Source organism: Talpa occidentalis, unplaced genomic scaffold (assembly GCF_014898055.3).
Source record: "Talpa occidentalis isolate TD23 unplaced genomic scaffold, MPIMG_talOcc4v2.1 talOcc4.17, whole genome shotgun sequence".
In the NCBI taxonomy this organism is placed as follows: Eukaryota; Metazoa; Chordata; class Mammalia; order Eulipotyphla; family Talpidae; genus Talpa; species Talpa occidentalis.
The window spans coordinates 45,506,269-45,526,272 of NW_023601754.1; the positions used below are offsets into that span (position 1 = coordinate 45,506,269).

The 20,004-nt window shown below is 52.4% G+C and overlaps 1 protein-coding gene across 1 annotated transcript in view; it reads right to left on the minus strand.

The window, feature by feature from the left end:
- Positions 1-487: 487 nt before the first annotated feature.
- SLC8A2 (solute carrier family 8 member A2) overlaps positions 488-20,004 on the minus strand; it is a 29,077-nt gene continuing 9,560 nt past the window's right edge. Inside the window, 8 exon segments of the mRNA XM_037516862.2 lie at positions 488-1,852; positions 3,184-3,462; positions 7,429-7,528; positions 7,804-7,928; positions 9,271-9,288; positions 9,437-9,540; positions 13,792-14,214; positions 19,490-20,003. Coding sequence (XP_037372759.1) covers positions 1,476-1,852; positions 3,184-3,462; positions 7,429-7,528; positions 7,804-7,928; positions 9,271-9,288; positions 9,437-9,540; positions 13,792-14,214; positions 19,490-20,003 — 1,940 coding nt within the window. The 3' untranslated portion in view covers positions 488-1,475.

Below are 20,004 nucleotides of genomic sequence, written 5' to 3' on the forward strand. Positions count from 1 at the left end.
TGAGGACTTAGGGCATGGAAAACCCTAGATTACCTGGTCTATTTCACAAGTGCCCACATCTCAGAGACGCTTTGGCTTCCTCTTTCTAAATACCAACTTCCCACAGGAAGGCTGTTTATCAGGCAGAATTTCAAAGTTTTATGGCAACTTTTACAGAAATCACATTGAAAAGAGACAGCGACTGGTGTTGATGAGCTAGGAGTAGAGAAAGGGAGTGGGTAATAGGTCTGGGATGTCGGAGCTGATGCACAACAAGACAACAGGACTCTAGAAACCTGTGGGAAGCAGAGTTATGGGGATTGCAGGGTCATCCTTGGGGTCCCAAGATGTGGGTAACACTTATCACACCCCAAGTTTGTCCTTTGGGCAGGAAACACCAACAGTAAGAAAATGCAGATGGCCTACCGTCAGATGGGCGGCCTCCAAAGTTAAAAATGCCCCTGACCCCAGTCCCACCCTCCCACCCACCCCTGCTCCCCAGCAGGCAGAGATGTGGCAGCATTTGCTGGCTTGTAGCATAGGTCCTCTGGAACCCTCGGTCTCTTCTTCGAGGGTCCTGCCTGGATTGGCTGGCACTGAGGGCATAATGAACCTTCTAGATTGTCAGGGGGAGATCAGCAGTATTCTTGCCTCCTCCCCAAAGTCGATTCTCATGGCTGGGGGACTCTGCTGCCCTCTCAAAAGTAAAGTCTGTCATCCCCTTTCCCCAGGACATGCACCCTCCCACGTCCCCCCTCCCCCAAACACACTATATACACACACAGGCCCCCTCTCTCCTCCAAGGTGTGGCTGGGGTCTCAGAGGTAGTGGAGGCAAGTGGGGGTGCTGGAATGTGAGAAGTTGCAGGCTCGAAGTGTGCCTCATCCAGCTCTGAAACCCCAAACTTCTCCCCTCCCTTCTCCAAGCCTCGAGAATTAGCGTTCTCCCAAGGGCCTGAGTGGAGAAATTGGGAAGCTGTGCCCCCCTTATGCAGGCACCCACCTGCTCCTCTCCCCACCTTCCCACGGGCCTGGACGGAGGTCCCTGAGGGTTGGGGGAAGAGTGGAGACCCTGGGATGGATCAGCCTCCTTCTAGGGCCCCCAGGGAGGTCTAAGTTCTGAGACCCTGGAACACAGGTCTGTGGTGGTGGTGCTGGTGAGGGTCCTCTGAGGAAAGGGGTCTTAAGAGACAGAGCAAGACTGGGGGTCTAGGGAGATGGTTGATGAACTCTCTAGAGGGTCACTGGGAAGGAGGCTCTCTGGGGAGGATGAAGATGGAAATGTCCCCAGGGATGTGGCAGGTTGGGCAGGTAGTTGTGGGTAACTGGGGAGGTTGTCCAGAGGAAGGGAGGGAGGGAGTTGTTACTGGGAACAGGACAGAAGGGGGTTCAATTCCCAGACGAAGGGAGGCCGAGTCCCAGGAGAGGAAACTGCATCTCTGGAGGCCACAAAGGAAACAGGGCTCCGGGGGGAGGTCGAGTCTCTGCAGAGGCGCCCTAGAAGCCTCGGATGTGGCAGTACGCCTCGAGGCTGGCGAAGAGGATGTAGAGGAACCAGAGGCCCAGGAAGAGGGCGGTGGTGGCGAGCTTGGGGCCGCGCGGGCCGCCCAGCTCACCGCCAATGTGCGGCCGGCGCCGGTACAGCAGCACCGCGATGCCCACGAAGGCGAAGACAGTGAAGAGCGTGACGGAGAAGGCCAGCGTGCCGGTGCGCACCTCGAAGGGGCGGCCCTGCACCGCCCAGTACACGGCGGCCACAGACCAGGCCACTCCCAGGCCCAGGAAAACGTTCACTGCGTTGGAGCCGGTCACGTTGCCAATGGATGCGTCTGCACACTGGTCCTGCAGCGCCGCCACCTTGCTGGCGAAGGTGTCTGTGTGGGCAGAGACATGGGCGGGTCAGAAGGCCTCCGTGGGCCACCCGCAGGTGAGGCCACCCACCGCCTAGCCACTCTGCTGGAGGACCCACCACAGTATACAAGCCGGGTGATCCAGACCCCTGGCGCCCGCTGGCTTTCTCTAGGCCTCGCCTCCCAGTCCTGTAGCTGAATGCAGACAGTAACGGGAGCACCCCCCTCCCCACACACACAATCTACGGAACAGCCTGTCACCGATCCCTTTATCTGCTAGCGACAGGACCCTCTGCTTGCTTCCTATGGAACTCGATGCCCGCTTTTGGTAGGACCCACTCTTGGCAATGCACGGGGCCTCTGCCTGCTTTCCATGGGAATCCCTAACTGGGGCCTGTCAGCCCTGTCTCTACCTGGCTGGACAACACAAGCATCAGACGCCCTCTACCTGCTGCCCCACTTCCAGTGGAGTCCATGCTGGTTTCTGGCAGCCGCCCCCCCCACCCCAGCCTGGTTTCCATGGCCTCCTCCCGCCATTCCAGAACTTTTTGCTACAAACTCAAGTCTCTAGTCTACAGGGCCAGCATCAGAAGACGGATCACCCATGGCTGCTTCTTTAATAGGGACCACCCCCACTCCCTTCCTCCCTGCTCTGCTTTTGAGACCTGCAGGGCCAATATATTGATGTGAAGAACAAGTGTCAGGGTCTCCACACCAGGGTCTCCCCACTGTTGGCCTTTCAGTACGCCCCATCTGCCTTCTAAGGGAACTTTCTCAGGTTTACTTGGAAGGAGGGGCCTACAGCCACTGTGTTTCACTGGGGGGACACATGCTGCAGGCTCCAAGGTCCTACTACCTTATTTCTATGGCACCCCCTCCTCCAACATTTGGCTTCTACTCTGCTCCCTCTTGGTTAAAACTTTGAAGTTCATTGGCCTGGTTCCTCTTCTGCCTGCCAACATAGTTCTGTGGAATCGTCCATCTTCCCTTGGAGGGAAGGGGTGAGCATCTTGTTTCCCTGAAACCCACTGAATGGTTCCTAACAAGGCTCTCCTTATTTTTCTCCCAACACCTGCCTCTTCAGTGCCCTGCCACCTTCTCTCCATAGAGTTCATGGTTTCTACCATTTCCCACCACCTTAGTTCCATGAATACTCTACCTGCATGCTGTTGAGGGTGGCAGGGGGAGTCAATTATCACTCTAGGGGACCCCCTGCCTCATTTCTATTCCTCCCACCCCACCTATCCAGGTTTCTACATGACTCCACCATCTTATTTCTGTAGGACCTCCCTCCTAGGTTCCACCTGCCTTACTTCTCTGAGACCCTCCCCCAACAAGCAGTCACGGGGGGTTACCAGGGATCGAGGTGCCCAGGGCCACGAAGACTACAGCGTTGACAGAGTCCTTGAGGCCAACAGTGCAGCCAAAGTGGGAGGCGAGATCCCCGATGAGGGCGGTGAGCAGGCCAATGACCAGGATGCAGACGCCGAAGCAGGCCCAGCCATGGCAGTACTCAGTGGGGGGCACGCAGGCGAACAGCACCTTCCAGAACACCGTCAGGAAGTGCATGACGTAGTCAAAGCATGACGGCAGCCGCTCCTCCCGGGACCCGTCCTCCTCCTCCTCCTCGTCCCCTGTGGGCACACGACCCAGCTGGGGCACACTTGCCTACAGAGCCCCCATTCCATCCAACTTCCAGACACAGTCCCACAAAACTCATTGTTCTCCCAGAATCCTTTGCAGCTAGGAGACCATATGGACCCAGGTAAACGATATTCACCTTTGCAGAATCCCTTGTGGCTGTAGCTAACCAGCCATATACTAAGAGAACATTGGTTATTTTCCCAGAATCTTTTGAGACCAGCGACAGCTTTTCTCTCAGATAAAAATATTCATGTTCCCAGAACCCCTTGCTGCTAGAAGCAGTCACATTCTTAGACACTTACTGTCCCAGAGCCCCTTGCAGCTGTGACCATGTGACCCAGTATGGCAAGGAGACAAAAATGGAGGGTTTCTAGAAAGCTCTAGCTCTCCTGAAATGGGCCTGTGTTATGGATGTTTTTGTAAAGAATGCCTCGTTCATCCCTAGAGTTGTTTGTGTCAATAACTATGACCGAATTTGACCTGTTTTTTTGCCCTGCAGTGAGGTGTCATGGGCAAGTGCAAATGACGTGTTTTATCTATCTTGTCCTCAGCTGATTATCATAAAATGAGAAACAATCAACACACTTATTTTTGCCAAGCATTACATCTGGAATGACACTAATAAACTCTGTGACTCCTGCCCAGTCACCCAGAGCAAGTCAGGGAAAGAAAGGCAGGTCAGCCACCAAGTTACAGAACCATTCCAGCATTCCACCCATGGGCTCCTTGGAATGTCAGCAGAGCAGAGGACATCTGGTGGCAGCAGGGGAGAGACTGGTGGATCAGGGGATTCAGGCGACATATCTCTTTCCTGCTTTTCCAGCTCACTAAGCCACTTGGTTTGTTAAAGACATTAAGTGCTTGAATTTGCAAATGTCTAACTAAGTGGCTTGTGTTTTTTGCTACATCTCAAAGAATACGGCTTTTGCTGCATTCTCAACTAAAACAGGAAACAAAAGCAACAGGCATGCTGCCCCTTCCTTCTTCCCTGCATCCTTTCTTCTTGCCTCGAATGTGGATTTTGACACCTGGAGGTGCAGCAGCCATTTTGCAAACATGAGGGCAAAAAGCTGAGAATAGAGAGGAGAAATAAAGAAGTTTCGGCGTTAATGACATTACTGAGCTGCTGCTAACTATTATTACCTCCTACAGATTTTTTTTTTTTGTTCTGTGAGAAAAATAAATTCTATTGTGCTGAAGTCACTGGTGGTCAGGTTTTCTGTTGTCATTAAATACATCCATAACTCACCACAGTGAGACATAGCCAAGGTCAGGGCAGGGAGGTTATACTCTTAAGGGAGGGGGCTGCCATTATTATAACTCTTGGGGTTTCTTCCTTCACTACATCCTGCTCTAAATCCTGCCCTGACTCTCCACTACCTTCAACTTACTTTTCCAGCCTGTCCCATCTAGAGGGAGTCTCCTGGTTATGCCTGTGCTTTGGGAGTCATTTCTCTAGTGTCAAACCCTGCTGTGTGATCTACAACCAGTATCTTAACCTCTCTGATCCTCCAAATGCCTATCAGAGAAAGGGGAATGATAATTGTACCTGCTTCAAGAGAAGGTAAAGTGCTCTCCTTGGTGCTTGTGATTGTTAGTGTTGAAAGGCACTTTAGTGTCAGAGGTGGAGTGTGTGTGTGTGTGTATGTGCACACTCATGCATGCACTTGTGTGTGTTTACAAAGATGGTCCAAACCAAGTCCAGCCTGCAGAGAGCTTACAGTCAAGGAAAGGAGGTAAAGGAAATACAAAGTACCCCCGAGTGCATAGCAAGATGTGACTCAGCTCCTAAGAGAGTGAGGGCTGCCCTTCTTGTACTCACGTGAAGAATCAAAAGGCATTTGCTGAATAAAGTGCAACTGGATCAAACAACAACCCAGATGTCCAAGATCTGTTAATTCACAGTCCCTGCAGGAAAGGGACCTCAAAGTTTCCTGGCTCTCAAAACATCTTCACAGTCATCATTGTCCTCACCAGCATGGCTATTATTATTATCATTATTTCCATTGTGATTTTATTCTCCCTTTATTCCAGTATTTCCTCTGTCTTACCTCACAGTTTCAGCTTTAGCCCACCCTCTAATTTTCACCAAGCTTCTCGAGGGAAGTTTTGAAGTTCAGCAAGCCCACATTTCCCCTCTTGGAATAGATTCAAATTGCCCACCCCATCCTCCAAGACCCTGTAGCCTCATCTCACCCCTCACCCCACCCTCTCTGTCTTCCTTCCCCAGATGTCTCTAGCTTAGCTCCAGCAGCTTCCCCCATTTGAAATGCACCATCAGTTTCTCAGCGCACACAAAACCACACCCAAGTTCCTTGCCGTGGCTTATCTTGTCTGGACCGTGCTCTCCTGCAGCCTCATCATGAATGTCTTCTTCACCCCCCAAACGAACCACCCTCCTCCCAAATCTGCACCAATCTCAAATGCTTCCAGATTCTGTACTTGGATTTCCCTCTGCCTTGGATTTCCCTCTCCCTACCTCTTTCCTCCCCTGATAACTTATTTCCATTTGAAGACTCAGCTCAGAAGCCTCTTCCTCCAGGAAGCCCTCCTGACCTTCAGAGCAGGTTGGGGTCATTCTTGTGGTCCTCTGTTCCAGCCCTGTCCACTCTGGATTGCCACTTTCCTGGACAGTGAGCTCTGTCAGATAAGGTCCTAGCTGTCATGTTTACCTCTTTCTCCCTAGCCATGACCTTACTGGCCTGATTCAGAGGACCCTTCAGAAATGGACACTGAAACAAAGTGGCTTCAGGGGGATATGCCACTTGGTTTCTATCAGGCTACAATATGGTGTCCAAGGCCTGCTGTCTGGTATCTCCCATCCCACAGCCTGCCTGCTTTAGACCCCACTGATTACTTTCTTTTCAATCACAATTCCTCCTATATTGTCAGTTCCCTGAAGGAAGCCTGATGTTGTGTAGGAAGTTCCAGTTTGGCCCTTTCTTTTTCTTTTTTTTTTTTTTTATAGAGGCATATTTTATTTATTTATTTGTTTGTTTGTTTGTTTATACATGCACTGGGTACAGTCAGAAGCGCGGGAGGGTGAGAGAATTCACCAGAGCCAGAGCGGGGAGCAGAGCAGGCAGAAGGACCGAAGTACACTGCTGAGGGGAGCAGTGGGCGGCAGGAGAGGTCTGTGGGCCATGCGGGACCCTCCTCCGGTGGCCGGGGAGCAGCCGGGGATGGAACCGGCGTCGCAGAGACCGCGGGCAGCTTCGCAACCCAGCGCTCAACCGCTGCGCCACCGGGGAGGCCCTGGCCCTTTCTTGATTCCCCTTGGGGCCTCAGGCCAGTCCCTCCTCTGTCTCTGGGCCTCAGTTTCCCCAGTCTATCACAAAGGGTCACTGTTGGTCTCCACAATGGAGTCTGTGAACCCAAGCAGCATTGTGTCTCTGGCCACAGGGGGGCAGTGTAGGCCCATCTGAGGCCTAATGGGGTGGGACCTGGCTTAGGTGGGAGAGTTGGGTGTGGTGGTAACTGTCTCTATGGCAACAGAGGAGCTCAGCTGCTGTCTGGGTAGGGGACGCCATTTAACCTTTTCCCACCTTCGCCTGCCTGACCCCGGGAGAAATCCCGGGCTCAGACCCCCTCTCCTTAAAGTTCTCAGCTTGTCCCTCTGCCTTTCCATGTCTCTCCCTGGCCCTCTGCAGGTTACTGACTATTCATTCTCTACATCTTTCCCACTTTCTCTGATTCTCTGAATGCCTCTTTGTATGTCTATCTTTCCTATCTGTATCTTACTTTTCTTTATCTTTCTGTATCTGTTTTATCTCTTCTCTCTCTCTCTCTCTCTCTCTCTCTCTCTCTCTCTCTCTTCCCATTCTCCTTCTCTGTTGTGTTCTGTCCTCCTCTTTCCCGCTCTCTTGTCTTCCCAACCACTTCCCTGTCTCTCTCTGGTCCCCCACCTCTTTCTTGGTCTTTCCACCCCTCTTCCTTTCTCCTCCCTCCCCACTTACCTGCGCTCACCGTAATAGCCTCTAAAAACTGCTCCCTCCACGAATGGGTCCCAATCACCAAAGCCAGGTTGGTTTTCTTGATGAGTTTATCCACTGTGTTCTGGAGAAGAGAAGTCATTGCCCATGATCAGCCCAGGGCAGTTCCATGAGTTGTCCTGGGATTGAAGTCACTACCCCATACTTCCATACCCCAGTCTGCCAGCAAGAAAAAGGGTGGTGTGCACTACCCATGGTGTTGATAGAGGACCCCTCCCTTCCACCCATGGCCTCAGACCCATGATTGCCTCTCCCTTGGCACCCTCATGGTCAATCCACTCCCAGACTGAGGAAATAGCTGAGGCAAGACTGCAGGAAGGTGAGACCCCCCAAAATCACCTTAAAATCATATGACTCTTCGATGATGACCTCAAGTCGGCAGTTTTCCCCAAGAACTGGCTTTCCCATCTCTGCTATCCTCCGAGCCTCTTCCTCCTCGGCTGTCAGCTTCCTGTCCCCGTCCCCTGTGGCATGAGGGGTGGGAGTTACACTCCAGGGAGGCCTAACTCACTGGGTGGGCGGGAACAGCTTTACTAGCTGTGCTCAGAGATAGAGAAAAACTATCGGCTTTCCTCCAGGAAGCCTCTGTGGTGATGTCCCCAGCCTGCAGCCGGCTTCCACCTGACCATCACCTTCCCCAACCTGAGACCCAGCTCCTGTGGGCTGGCCCATGAAGTTCAGTTGATAGAGTTCATATGTTGAGAGCTGTGTGACCCCTGGGCAATACCTTAGCCTCTCTGTGCCCAGTGTTCATGTCTGTAAGGTGTGAACAACCTGCACTGGGTAGTTGTGAGAGATAAGGGAATTAATGTTTAGCATGATGCCTGGCACACACACACAAAAAAATAGTCATAAATGTTAGTTTCTTTATTATTATCACCACCATCCTCACCATCATCACCCATGTAGAGGAGGCCAGCTCTCAACAGCCAAGCTCTGAAAACATCCCAAAGAATGTTTGAGGTGGTGAGAAAAGAGGGAGGATACCCATTTTTGGTACAATTCTTGAACCCATACCCATCTATACCTAGCCCGAGCTCATTATGTCCCTAAAATATGTTGAGTTTTTACTCCAAGCCCAGCACCAAGCCATTCAACTTTCAGAAGAAAGTCACCTACTGGCCAGAAAGAATCTCAGAAACTGCTCAAGCAAGTAACGATTTATATGTTAGGCAACTGAGGCTTGGGGGCCAACTTGTTACAGAAGCTTGTATTATGTGCCCTGACTGAGGCAATCTCTAGTCCAACCCTCATTCTAACCCTAAACCCTAATTCTATTCTTGATTCCAAAATGACTCTGTCCCTCTCCCCAAGCCACTGGTCTCAGCCACAACTCTTACCCCAATCTCTGACCCTGGTCCTATCCAACCACAAATCCCTCAAACTTGCCTCAAATCCCAGCCTCAGCTTTGACCTAAACCTGACCCTATTCTAATCTGACACCACCGTAAGTACAAAAGTCAACCTCCACCTTCACTCTAAACCTTGCCCCAGTCAACTCCTAATCCCCAACCCCAACCCCATTCCAGGCCTAGTCAACCCCAAACCTGATTCTCCCTGGCCCCACCACAACCCAGATGGCAGTCCATGACTTATTTTACACCCCAGCTTTAACTACAAACAAAACATATCTAGATCTCTAAATCCCTAACTGTAACAACTCACCAGCAATAAGGTCAGCCCCTGTATCTCACCTCCAACCTGCCTTGAACCTCACCTGGAAGAGGGCAGCTGAGGCTGTGACCCTTCCCCAAGACTCCTGCATCGACCCTCCCACCACCCAAGCCCAGGGGGAGCTCCACTCACCTTGATTGAGTAGCAGGGCTGGGGAGAGACAGAGACAGGGAGAGAGTGAGACTGTTTCCCTGGGAAGTTCACTTTGATGAGATTGAAGGAGTGCCCACAAGTGCCCTCAAGGGTCCCCCCACCCTGGACCCCTTACCTCTCCCATAGTCCACCCATCACCCCTCACCTGAAATCCCTCGTTTAAGCCACTGAGGCTGACCGAGCTCGATGAAGAAATTATCTTTTTTCTCATATTCCTCATCATCAACTATCTTCACCTGAAGCGTTTTCCTGGGGGAGGCAGAATACAAAGAGCATAAGGGCCCCTCCCCGAACCACCGGCCAACTAGTCTATTGGTCACCCAGTTTTCCAAGCACCCTCTCCATCCCAAGCTGTCTTTTAATTCATTCATTTACTTCCCGCATGGCTTGGGAGGAAGGCACTATGATCCCCATTGGAAACAAGCCCAAAGCAGTTGAGGAAATGGAGGGTCATTAAAGGGAAGCAGCATGAACTCAGGGATGAGACAGGACTTGAACTTGTATCTTAACTGTTCCCCCATCCCACCCTGAGTGTGCATCACCACTCTGCCCCAAACACCTTTGTCTCCCATGTATATGACTGTAGTCGCTTCCCAGACACTCTCCACTTTTCAGCTTCACTACCCACAATCTCTTCACCCAATGGTCACCAGAGGGATCTGGATACAACATAACTTAGAGGTGGCCCCTCCTCAGCTCAACATTCACTTGGCTCCCATCTCACCCAGAATGAAAGCCAAAGTCCTTTGCCCATGGCCCAATGCCATCTGGCCCTGCTCCCTTTCTGGTTACCCACCCCTCTTCCCAGGGTTTACTTTTTCCAGCTACACTGGCCCCCTCGCTGTTGCGTGAACATACCAGGTTGCCCATGCCTCAGGGCCTTTGCACTGGCTGTTCCCATCACTTGGAATGCTCCTGCCCCCAGCTCATTTCCTCAGTTCCTCCTGCAATCTGTTCAAATATCACTTTTTTTTAAATCAAAGTGGTCCCTTCCTTAATATTGAAAGTATTAGTGTTCAATAAAAACTTTCCTTAAAATTTAAATCTACCCCTGTTCCCACTCCAGAATGCCTGATTCCCTTACTCTGCTCTATGTCTTCTCATTTCCATTTTCTAACACATCCCTTAATGTGTCTATTTATTGTTTATCATTTACCATTGCTTCCTCACATTAATACGTAAGTTCCTGGTGGAATTTTGCTCACTTGTGTTCTTTGATGTATCCCCAATGTTTAGAACAGCACTTGGTGTGTTGTCTGCCCTCCATAAACATTTGTGACTCAAATTCTTCAGCGCAAGACACTCTCAACACCCTGCCCTCTGCCCTGACAATATTCAGAGGGTTCACCCAGTGCTAATTGATTTTCCCAGCATCCCTGCTGCTATGGCAACCTGGGGACGGCAGGAAAGCAACAGTCAGAGGTCATCTGTCCCTTCAGGCACACAACTGCGGCCCCCCTCAAATCACAAAGACCCACAACCCCAGAAAGTCCACAGCTCTGCCGCCAGCAGCACTTTCTGCTTTAGGAAGCACAAGGCCGGGGCTCAGAACCCAGAAACACAAACACCCAGCCCACACAGTCACCCAATAGAGGAAGAGCAGCCAATCACACCACCCACACCCACACTCCATCACACCCTGCAGCCATTCTCCATGCAGTGGCAGAATTGCATGGACCAGATGCCTGTTAACACCACCCAATCCCTCCCCAGCCTCAGGGACAGAGCCAACCTCAGCCCCCCACTGTGGCACCAGGTAGACTCCCCTTCCTTCTACCTTGCTCTCGGTGCCTTTTGGTGTCCATGTTTATTCCCTTCAGTGGCTCTCTCTCTGCAGTTCAATTTCTCCCCAGTCATCCTTTATCTTTCTGCCCATCTCTCAGCTTCTCTGTGTTGCTATCTTTCTGACTCCCTGTCTACACCCGCCTCTCTATCCCAGTCTCTCTCGGGCTCTTTCTTCCACTCTGCTTTTTCTCCCCATCTGTCTCCCAGCGTCCATAAAATGGACTAACCAAAGTAAGTATAATTCATGCAGGAGGGTCTCAGTCAGTCACTCAACAGACACATCTCAGTACACTGATGCACACAGGACACAGCACCACCAAGCAGACAGCTGTGCACACGACGGTCATGTGGGGACAGACGCCCACCTCCACCCTCACTCCCTCCCAGCCTAGGGATATTTTAAATTTTCCGTGGGTGGGAAGAAATGGCGGCCCCCCAACATGGGAGTGGGCTGGGAGCTGTCCGTGGTGCTGAAATGCCTTGGTGGAAGGGGATTGGGGGTTCCTGAGAGGAACTCCTCACACACCCTGACACACGCAGCCGGCTGCCGACACAGTGACATGCTGACAGGATGACACACACACCTCCGACGCTCACTCTCGCAGACACGCCATAATCCACTGACACGCTGTGTGACATGTGGTGACTGACACACCCTCGGGGGATTCAGAAAGTGGAGGAACTCAACTGGCAGGGGACAGCAAGAGGCACTCGAGCTAGACAAGGGCAGAACTTCCTGAGATGAAAGGAAGAAGCCTTCCTCCCCCACCTCACATTCCCTCACCCTCAAGCCTGCCTTCCCTGTTTCCAGAAGACTCCACTCTCCCATTCCTCGTGATCTCCGGTCTCAGACTCTTTCTCATCCTGTCACCTGTCCTCTCTCACTGACTGTTTTTCTCTCTGTAACAGCAGGAGGGCCTCTCCTTCCCTGAGTCTCTCTCAGTGAGATGAATGTCTCTCTCCTCCGCATCTCTCTCCCTTTCAGTCCTCCAACTCAGGCTCATCTCTCCCTCAGTTTCTTTCCCCCTTTGTGTCTGACTATCTCTAACATTCTTTCACTCCATGATTCTCTGCTACTCTGTCTCCTTCCTATTTTTCTCTAGGTCTCCTCTGCTTCTGGGTACCTGTCTCTCTCTCTTGCACTCTCTCCCTGCCACCCCACATCTAAGTGTCTCTCCTCTATCTCTGTGTTGATCCTGCCTGGAGCCGCCCCTCCATCCTGGCTCCTCTAATTAGCGCCTGCCCGTCAGAGGACGGATGTGTTTCCCTAAACGCTAATTAGCCTCCTGTTCTCTGTCTACAAAAGCCACAGCTGGAGGCTTGGGCGGGGGAGAGAGGGTGTCTCAGCCTGGGGAAGCCTTGTGGGGGAGAAGGCTTGTGGGGGTCCCAGCAGCAGGCAGGAGGAGGGTTAGACTACAGAAAAGACTGGAACAAACAGAAGGAATACTCATTCCCCCTGCCTATTAGGTGTGACAGATGGAACCTGGAGTGTTGCCCTCAGGCCCCAACTCAAGTTCCCAGCCCAAGCCAGTCAGAGACAGAGAGAGGGAAAGGCATGGCAAGTTCATGACTGAAATCTCACCCCAGTCCCAAATGTAGGTATTAGGGGTAGAGAGACCCAGAGGGAGACTGCATGGAGGGAGAAACGCAGAGATGCAGAAGGGAGAGATAGACAGGGAGAGCAGTGAGGAGCTGGCACAGAAGCTGGGAGGAGGGAAAAGGGGAGCGCGGTGGGGGCTCTGCTTGGTGGGAGGAACGTGGGCGGCAGGAGGCGGAAGACAGACGGGCTTGTGGGGGTGGAAGGGAGCTGGAAGGGAGCGAGTGAAGGGGGAGGCGCCTTCTGCATCCCTGGCAGGCGGATGGGGGATGTGAGGCTACCAGCGCACATGGGGGAGACTGGGGCATCTGTGCAAGGAGGTGGCCTGGTGTTGGTGCATGAGAACAACACTCTGTTTTGGGATGTGTGTCTGTGTGCCAGTGGTGCGTTTATCCCGCATCCAGCCCACCTCCTCAGATCCCATTCCACCTTCCCAAACCCCAGTCCCCCAATTTCCCCAGGTCCTGTCCCCAGGTTCCTACCACAGCTTTCCCCAAAGCCACGCCCACATTCCCCTTAGGTTCTTCCTTGTACCCACAAATCAACCCATTCTCCCTACCCAGCCCCACCTCTTCGGGCCCCACCCCATCTCTTTAGACCCCGCCTTGTTCAGCTGCCCTCATCCACTTCCTGTGTCCCTACCAGTCCTCATCCACTGCCTGAGGGTCTCCCCTTCTCCATTCCACAGCTCGCCCTCCATTTCCACACCTGTCCCATTTCAACAGGACCTTCCCCTCATCTCCCCTGAGACCCCTAGTCAGACCACATTCCATCGCCACCAATTAAACCCTCCCCCAGTCTCTCCCCCGGCCTCCCTCCTATTTCCTCTCCTCTCTTGATCTGGCCCTTCCACTTCACTTAGCCCTTCCTCCTCGGGTCTCCCCCAAATCAGTACCGTTCTCCCAGACACCATCCTCTTGGCATGCCCCATCACTCCTACCTCTTCCCTCCTCTCCCCTGCTCCAACCCCTCCCACCCCCCAATCTCACCTCCTCAGCCCCAGATCCCGTCCACTTTACGCATTCCAAGACCCCACCTCCACCTCCCGGGCCCGCCCCTTCCAAGGCCCGGCCCCTCCCGGTCCCCGCCGGCCCGCAGGTCGCAGGCCGGGCGCTCACATGGTCTCGTCGTCCCCGAACTCCAGCTCCCCGCACGCGTCCTCATAGTGCACGCCGCCGCCGCGCGCCGTGCCGTCCACCGTGCGGTAAGGGAGGCGCACGGTGCCGCGCGCGCCCGAGCTGCGCACCACGCGCACGTCCACGGTGCCCATGCACTCGCTCACGTGCAGCAGCCGGTCCTGGAAGGAGAAGATGCCCGCGTGGTCGTCGTCCAGGATGGTGACGGTGGCCAGCAGTGGCGCCACCAGCCGCCCCTTGGGTCGCCCGCCGCCGTCAGGCTCGAACATGCCCTGCGCGTCCCCCACGCGCAGGTTCAGCAGCCGCACGAAGAAGTGCTCGTCCTCTTCAAAGATGTCATCGTCGATGATGCCGATGCGCAGCTCCTTCTGCGTCTCGCCTGGCTTGAAAACCAGCGTACCCTCGCTGCGGCGGAGGAGAGGGGAAGAGAACTCGGGTCAGTCAGTGGCTCAGTGGCTCGGAGGGGAGTCAGGGGGGCTTCCCTGAGAAGGGCGAGGCCCTCTTGGGAACTCGCCGGTAGGAGGGTGGACATACATTACACAAATACTACTGAGAGTGAATCAGGGTGGGCTCACTCGGGAAGAGGATGCAAAAGGGAAACAAGACAGCTGGTGTCTCCTACCTTGGAACCTGTGAGGATGAGGAGGGCCTGCCTTAAACAGACAATGATGAAGCCTGCTACAGGCTTCCTGGGGGAGGCTTTAGTGGGCAGGAGGGATCCAGCAGAGGGAACAGCACATACAATGTCTCAAATTAAGAGGGAACAGGGTAGGTTCCACAGCCATGCTTCTCAACTCCTAATGTGCACGGGAATCTCCAGCGTGATCTTGTTAAAATGCAAATTCTGGCCCAGTAGCCGCCAAATTTCAAGATTCAGCATGTGTAACTAGTGCCCAAGGGATACGGATAGTTTTGGTATATGGACCAGAGGGTAGGGTAGGAGCTGACTTTGTCATGCTTCTGATTATAAAACCTCTGTGCTTCCAAGGGAAGAGTACCCTTGTACCCACAAGGGAGAGTCCATACACCTTAACTGGAATCATTCAGTCAACACACACTCCCTGAGCACCTGCTGTGTGCCTGGTGCTGGGTGGTGCCCGTGTGGACAGGCCCTGGCCTCACAGGGCTCACAGCCCCAGGCGAGAGCCAAGTCACCGTGACAATCACAAGCTTAATGATTCAATCACGGTTTATCCACTCAACAAATATGCCTCCTGTCTACCAGGCACTGTTCTTAGTGTTGGAAACAACAAAACAGCAAAACCAAATCAGAGAAAAAACCCTGTCCTGAAGTTTCTGTTCCAGTGCAGGAGACGAATAATAAACATCCTACAATGCTAGGTGGTGACCGTACAAGCACAGACGAGAGGGTGGAGAAGTGAGGACGGCGGGTTAGGGTGGTCGGGAGAGCTTCTCTGAAGAGGTAACACCTAAGCAGGGAGGGGAGGCAGGAAGCCATGTGGAAAGCATCTAGGGAACAACTCAGCCGTGTGCTGCTTAACCACGGGATCCATTCTGAATATGCATCGTTGGGCAAACATCAGAGTGTAGGTAGTTGTACAGAGTTGGGACAGCCTCCCCCACCCCTAGGCTGGCTGTACAGCCTATTGGGACCACCATTGCCTATATTGTCTGTTGTTGATGAAATGTTGTGAAGTATATCTTCCTGGTAAAGGGAACAGCCAGTACAAATGTCCTGAGGCAGGGACAGGCTTGCAGTGCTTGAGGAACATGGCGAGGCCAGTCTGGCCACAGCAGAGGGAGCAAGCGGGGGAGAGATGATGTCATACAAAAACGGGCAGATCTTGTAGGATCTGGTTGGCCCTGGTGAGGATGGGTAACCTCAGCTTTGAGTGAGCTGGGAACCATAGGTGGCATGAGCAGAGAAAGAGGAGCACCCCTGAGGGTCAGGGAAGGGATGAGGCAGTGACATTAGATTAGTCAGGGAAGAAATTCTAAAGGATCAGGGAATGTGTGGGCTTCTCCCAGGCAGGGCAGCAGACACCAAAATGACTCTGTTAATGAATCTTGAACATATATAACTCCCCTGTCCCCCACTCCAGTCCTTCTGTCTCTTTAGTTTCCTTCAGTCTGGATCAGTCTATGGGAGGGGCAGAGGGACCACAAAGTTCTGGCAAAGAGGTAGAACCAGATGATAAGGGTAAGGATTAGGCACTTCCTATTGCTGAAGTGACCAGCTTGAAGGTGCTGTCTATACTGGCTCTGTACCAGCCAGGCTGGCTGACATGCCCCAGGCCTGGATAACCACCCTCCAGCTATGTGATCTTGGGGCGATTAGCATCTGCAGCCCTCTGAGCCTCAGTTACCTCATCTGTAAGGTGGAGTAAATAATAGTGTCTACATCTTGTTGTGAGGACTGAGTTAACACAGGCGGAGCACTCAACTGAAGCCTAATAGCAATATTTGCATATTAATATTAGAATCCTAAAGAGATGGAAACTTAGAGGGCAAAAGTATGTGGGGATCTGAGCACCATCATTACCCAGTGGTTAAACTGGACAGCCCCCATACAGGAACAGGCTGCTGTTGCAGAGGAAGACATGGCGTCACCAGAGTCCCAGGGATTCCTGCCAGAAGTGCATTACCCGAATCCATTCATGAGGAATCATTCGACAATCCCGAACTGAGGCCTGTTCTAAACACTGGTCTGTCATCTTCAAAAGTGGCAGGGTCACAAAAGTCACAGAAAGGCTGAGGGGCTGATCCAGACTGGAGGATACTAAAGAGACACTGGTCATCAACCAGATGCCACATGAGGTTTGGACTGGTTGAAAGGGGTAGGGGGCTTGAAAGCATAGCCATAAAGGATGTTCCAGAGGCACTGGGAGAAGTGCTAATGCAGACTGTCAATGGGATAATGACACTGATGCAGTATGAAACTTCCTGCATGTGATCATTGGGTTGTGGTTATGTAGAGAATGTCATTACTCTTAGCAGACGCATGCTTGGATATTCATGGGTGAAGGGTCTTGCTGTCTGCAATTCGGTTTCATACTATGAAGCAATTATTAATATTATCGTCTATTAAAGAGATAGAAAGAATACAAAGCGGATGAAACACAGACAGTGGCACATCTGGGTGAAGGCTATGTGAAGGTTCATCAGATTGTTTTTATGGCCCTTTTGAAGGCATGAAACTTCTCAAAATAAAATGTTGGGGAGAACAGGGAGGATTTTAGAAACATTTAGAATACCAAAATGTGGGAATCCTGGAATCTTAGTGCTTTAAATCTTTACCATGTTAGGATTATAGGGGCTTAAATATCAGAATCTTGGAACATCTGTGCTGTTTGGGGGGCTTCAGAGATATTTAATTTGGAGAATCTGAGACCTACAAGACCACCCTAGCCCATGTGATATCCATGGGAAGGTTAGAAAAAGGCTTATTGTAATAGATAGACAAATCTACTAATCCACTATATGACTAGATCTGGTGCTGTTTTGCAGTGTACAACCTCGGCGATTGTACATGACAATCCTACCTGTCAAAACTGAGGCAGGAACTTGCTCAACAAACAGGGTCCAGGTTACACTTGAACTTAAACCCAGGTGTCCTCTCTCCCAGTCCAGCACTAAGTTGCCTTGATAAGAGATGCCAGGCCTGTGAATCTCAACTCAGATGGAGAGCAGGGGAGGGTAGGAAGGTGTCAACTCTTCCTAGATCTTGGGTTCCACCACAAAACAGCATTTATTCCTTCATTTCAAACATCTCAGTTCTGAGGTCATTTGCAGATGAGAAGGTGGCCTCTGATCCCAGCAAGTGACACCTTGGTGTGTAATGACATACGTCTTTATGCAAAGGCTCAAGTGTTTACGTGGAGGCAGTGCAGATAAGGGGTGTGAGCAGGATTGGAAATAAGAAGACATGGCGTGACAAGCCCCCATATGGTGAATGTCATTTTGTTTTTTCAATCAAAGGAGTCTGGCAGGTGTGAGATGAAGACGGAGGAGACTATGGATGGCCAACAGATCCCAGGCTACTGGATGACAGACCAAAGCTACGTGAATAGTTGTGCCACACCTGGGGAAGGGTGGGCAGGGGCAGGTAGGACAGGTGGATGGGAAAGGGCACAGAAAAGGATCCTGGACTGATTAAGGTGGAGGAAAAGACCCACAAATGTCCACAGCAGTGGGAATAGGTAAAGACATGATAGGGGCAGAGAGGGAGGTCTTGGCTACTAAAGGGCTTGGCTGAGGCACATGGTGGACCTAAAGATATATGCAACAGAAAACTCAGCTTCAGAAAGAGACAGGTAAAAGGGAGGAAGGGTCCGGCTGCTGCCTGATGGCAAAACCAAAGATCTGGGAACACCTCAGTGTCAGCTCTGTCCTAGGCAGAGGATTAAAGGGGGTGGAACCTGAGACAAGTCCAGCCGCCAACACACTCTCCCACCCTCTGCTTCATTTCTCTGCACGGCTCTTCCCAGTTCCCGTCAGTTTCTTGTACTCAGTATGGACTTGCTATTGGCCTGTCTGTCCCGAGAGAAGGTTGTCCCCATTTGGACAGGGACTTTGCATGTTTTGTTCATGTCTATGCTGCACTGCCCAGATCTGTTTCTGGCACAGAGCGGACAGATATGCCATCATTATAGGGAGCTCTGGGAGACTTGCATACCAGGTAACAAAATCGATGGTAAAGCTATAATTTTAAGAGCGTGCTAAGGAATCTTTGTAGAAGAACTACAAATAGAATTTAGGGGACATGTGAGGACAGAGAAGTTAGTATCCTGTTCACTGCTTGCTGTTAAGCCCCTAAAGAAAAGCATCTGGCATGTAGTAGGTACTCAGTAGGAATTGCTGAAAGAGGGGAGATGCCAATCTGCTGGGGGGGGGTGAAAAGTGGGATGGGGGCAGGGAGACATAGTAGAATGCAAAAGGTAGTTTGCTTATGGTGGAACCAAGGACCTGGGGACAATTGGGGGACCATCTTCGTCCTCTTAACCGACTTAATTATTCTACATAACACCATCACCTGATGTTTACATATTTAATCATTTATAACCTTATTACATCTTGAGGGTAGGGACCTTGGCTGTGCTGTTCACCATAAGTCTACCCCTGGCATATAGTAGGTGCTCAAAAACATTTTACTTCAGTACAGTCACGTGTCACTTAACCATGGGGATCCATTCTGAGGAACACATCCCTAGGGATTTCATCGTGGGCCCACGTCATGGAGAGTGATCACACAACCCAGATGTACAGCCTGCACATCTGTACAGCTCCACACTTAGGCTGCACGGTGCGTCTTAAGGAGCCAGTGCCATCGATGTGGCCAGTCCCTGATTAAAACGCTGTGAAGGGACCCATGGGTGTGTAGAAGGTACATGTTCTACCAGGTAGCAGTCACCTCATAGAGCTGTAATCATTCAGACAGCATGGTCTCAAGCGCAACGACCCTGGGAGGGGCATCTGGTGAATGGTTACATCATCTCCAGTTCTATGTGCGGAATGCCTGGAACAGTGCCTGGCACAGAGTGGGCGCTCAGGAGTGGATGTGTGAAGGAAGGGAAGAATAATATGAACCTGCCCCTAATGGGAAGAATGGGGATCCCAGAAGCCAGGAGACACTAGAGCATGGAGGCAGCTGGGTGGAGGATGCCAGCCTCCTCCCACCCCCTCCCCCCAGGCCAGTGGGGGAGCCCCGCGCAGGACGCACCTGTACTCATAGTCGGAGCCCGCCTTGGCCGAGCCGTCCTCGGTCCTGTAGTCCACGTAGAAGGTGCTGTTGCCCTCACCGCCCTGGCAGGTGACGGAGAGCAGCACGGAGCCACAGTTCTCCAGGCAGTGGTAGAGGCTGGGCTCGAAGAAGATGTGGCTGGCGCCGTCGTCCTCGTCCTCGCCGGAGCCCTCGGCGGGGCTGGCCCGGCGCGAGGCGTCCACCGCGTGTCTCCGCAGCACGTTGCCGGCCCCGGTCATCAGCCGCGTGGCCTGAATGCGGTAGAAGGCGCGGCTCTTCTGCTGGTGCAGCAGCGCGTAGTAGTTGGCGATGCCCACCAGCTGCTCCAGGTCCTTGTCCGGGTGCTTCTGCTTGAGGTCCTTGAGGATCTGGATGACTTCGCGGCGGCTGGCGTCCAGCTCGCGGGCCTCCATGGGGCCCGGGCCGAGGCCGCCCACATCGCCCGGCACCTCGGCGCCCACGAACGTGCCGTCCAGCTCGATGCTCTTGGGGGG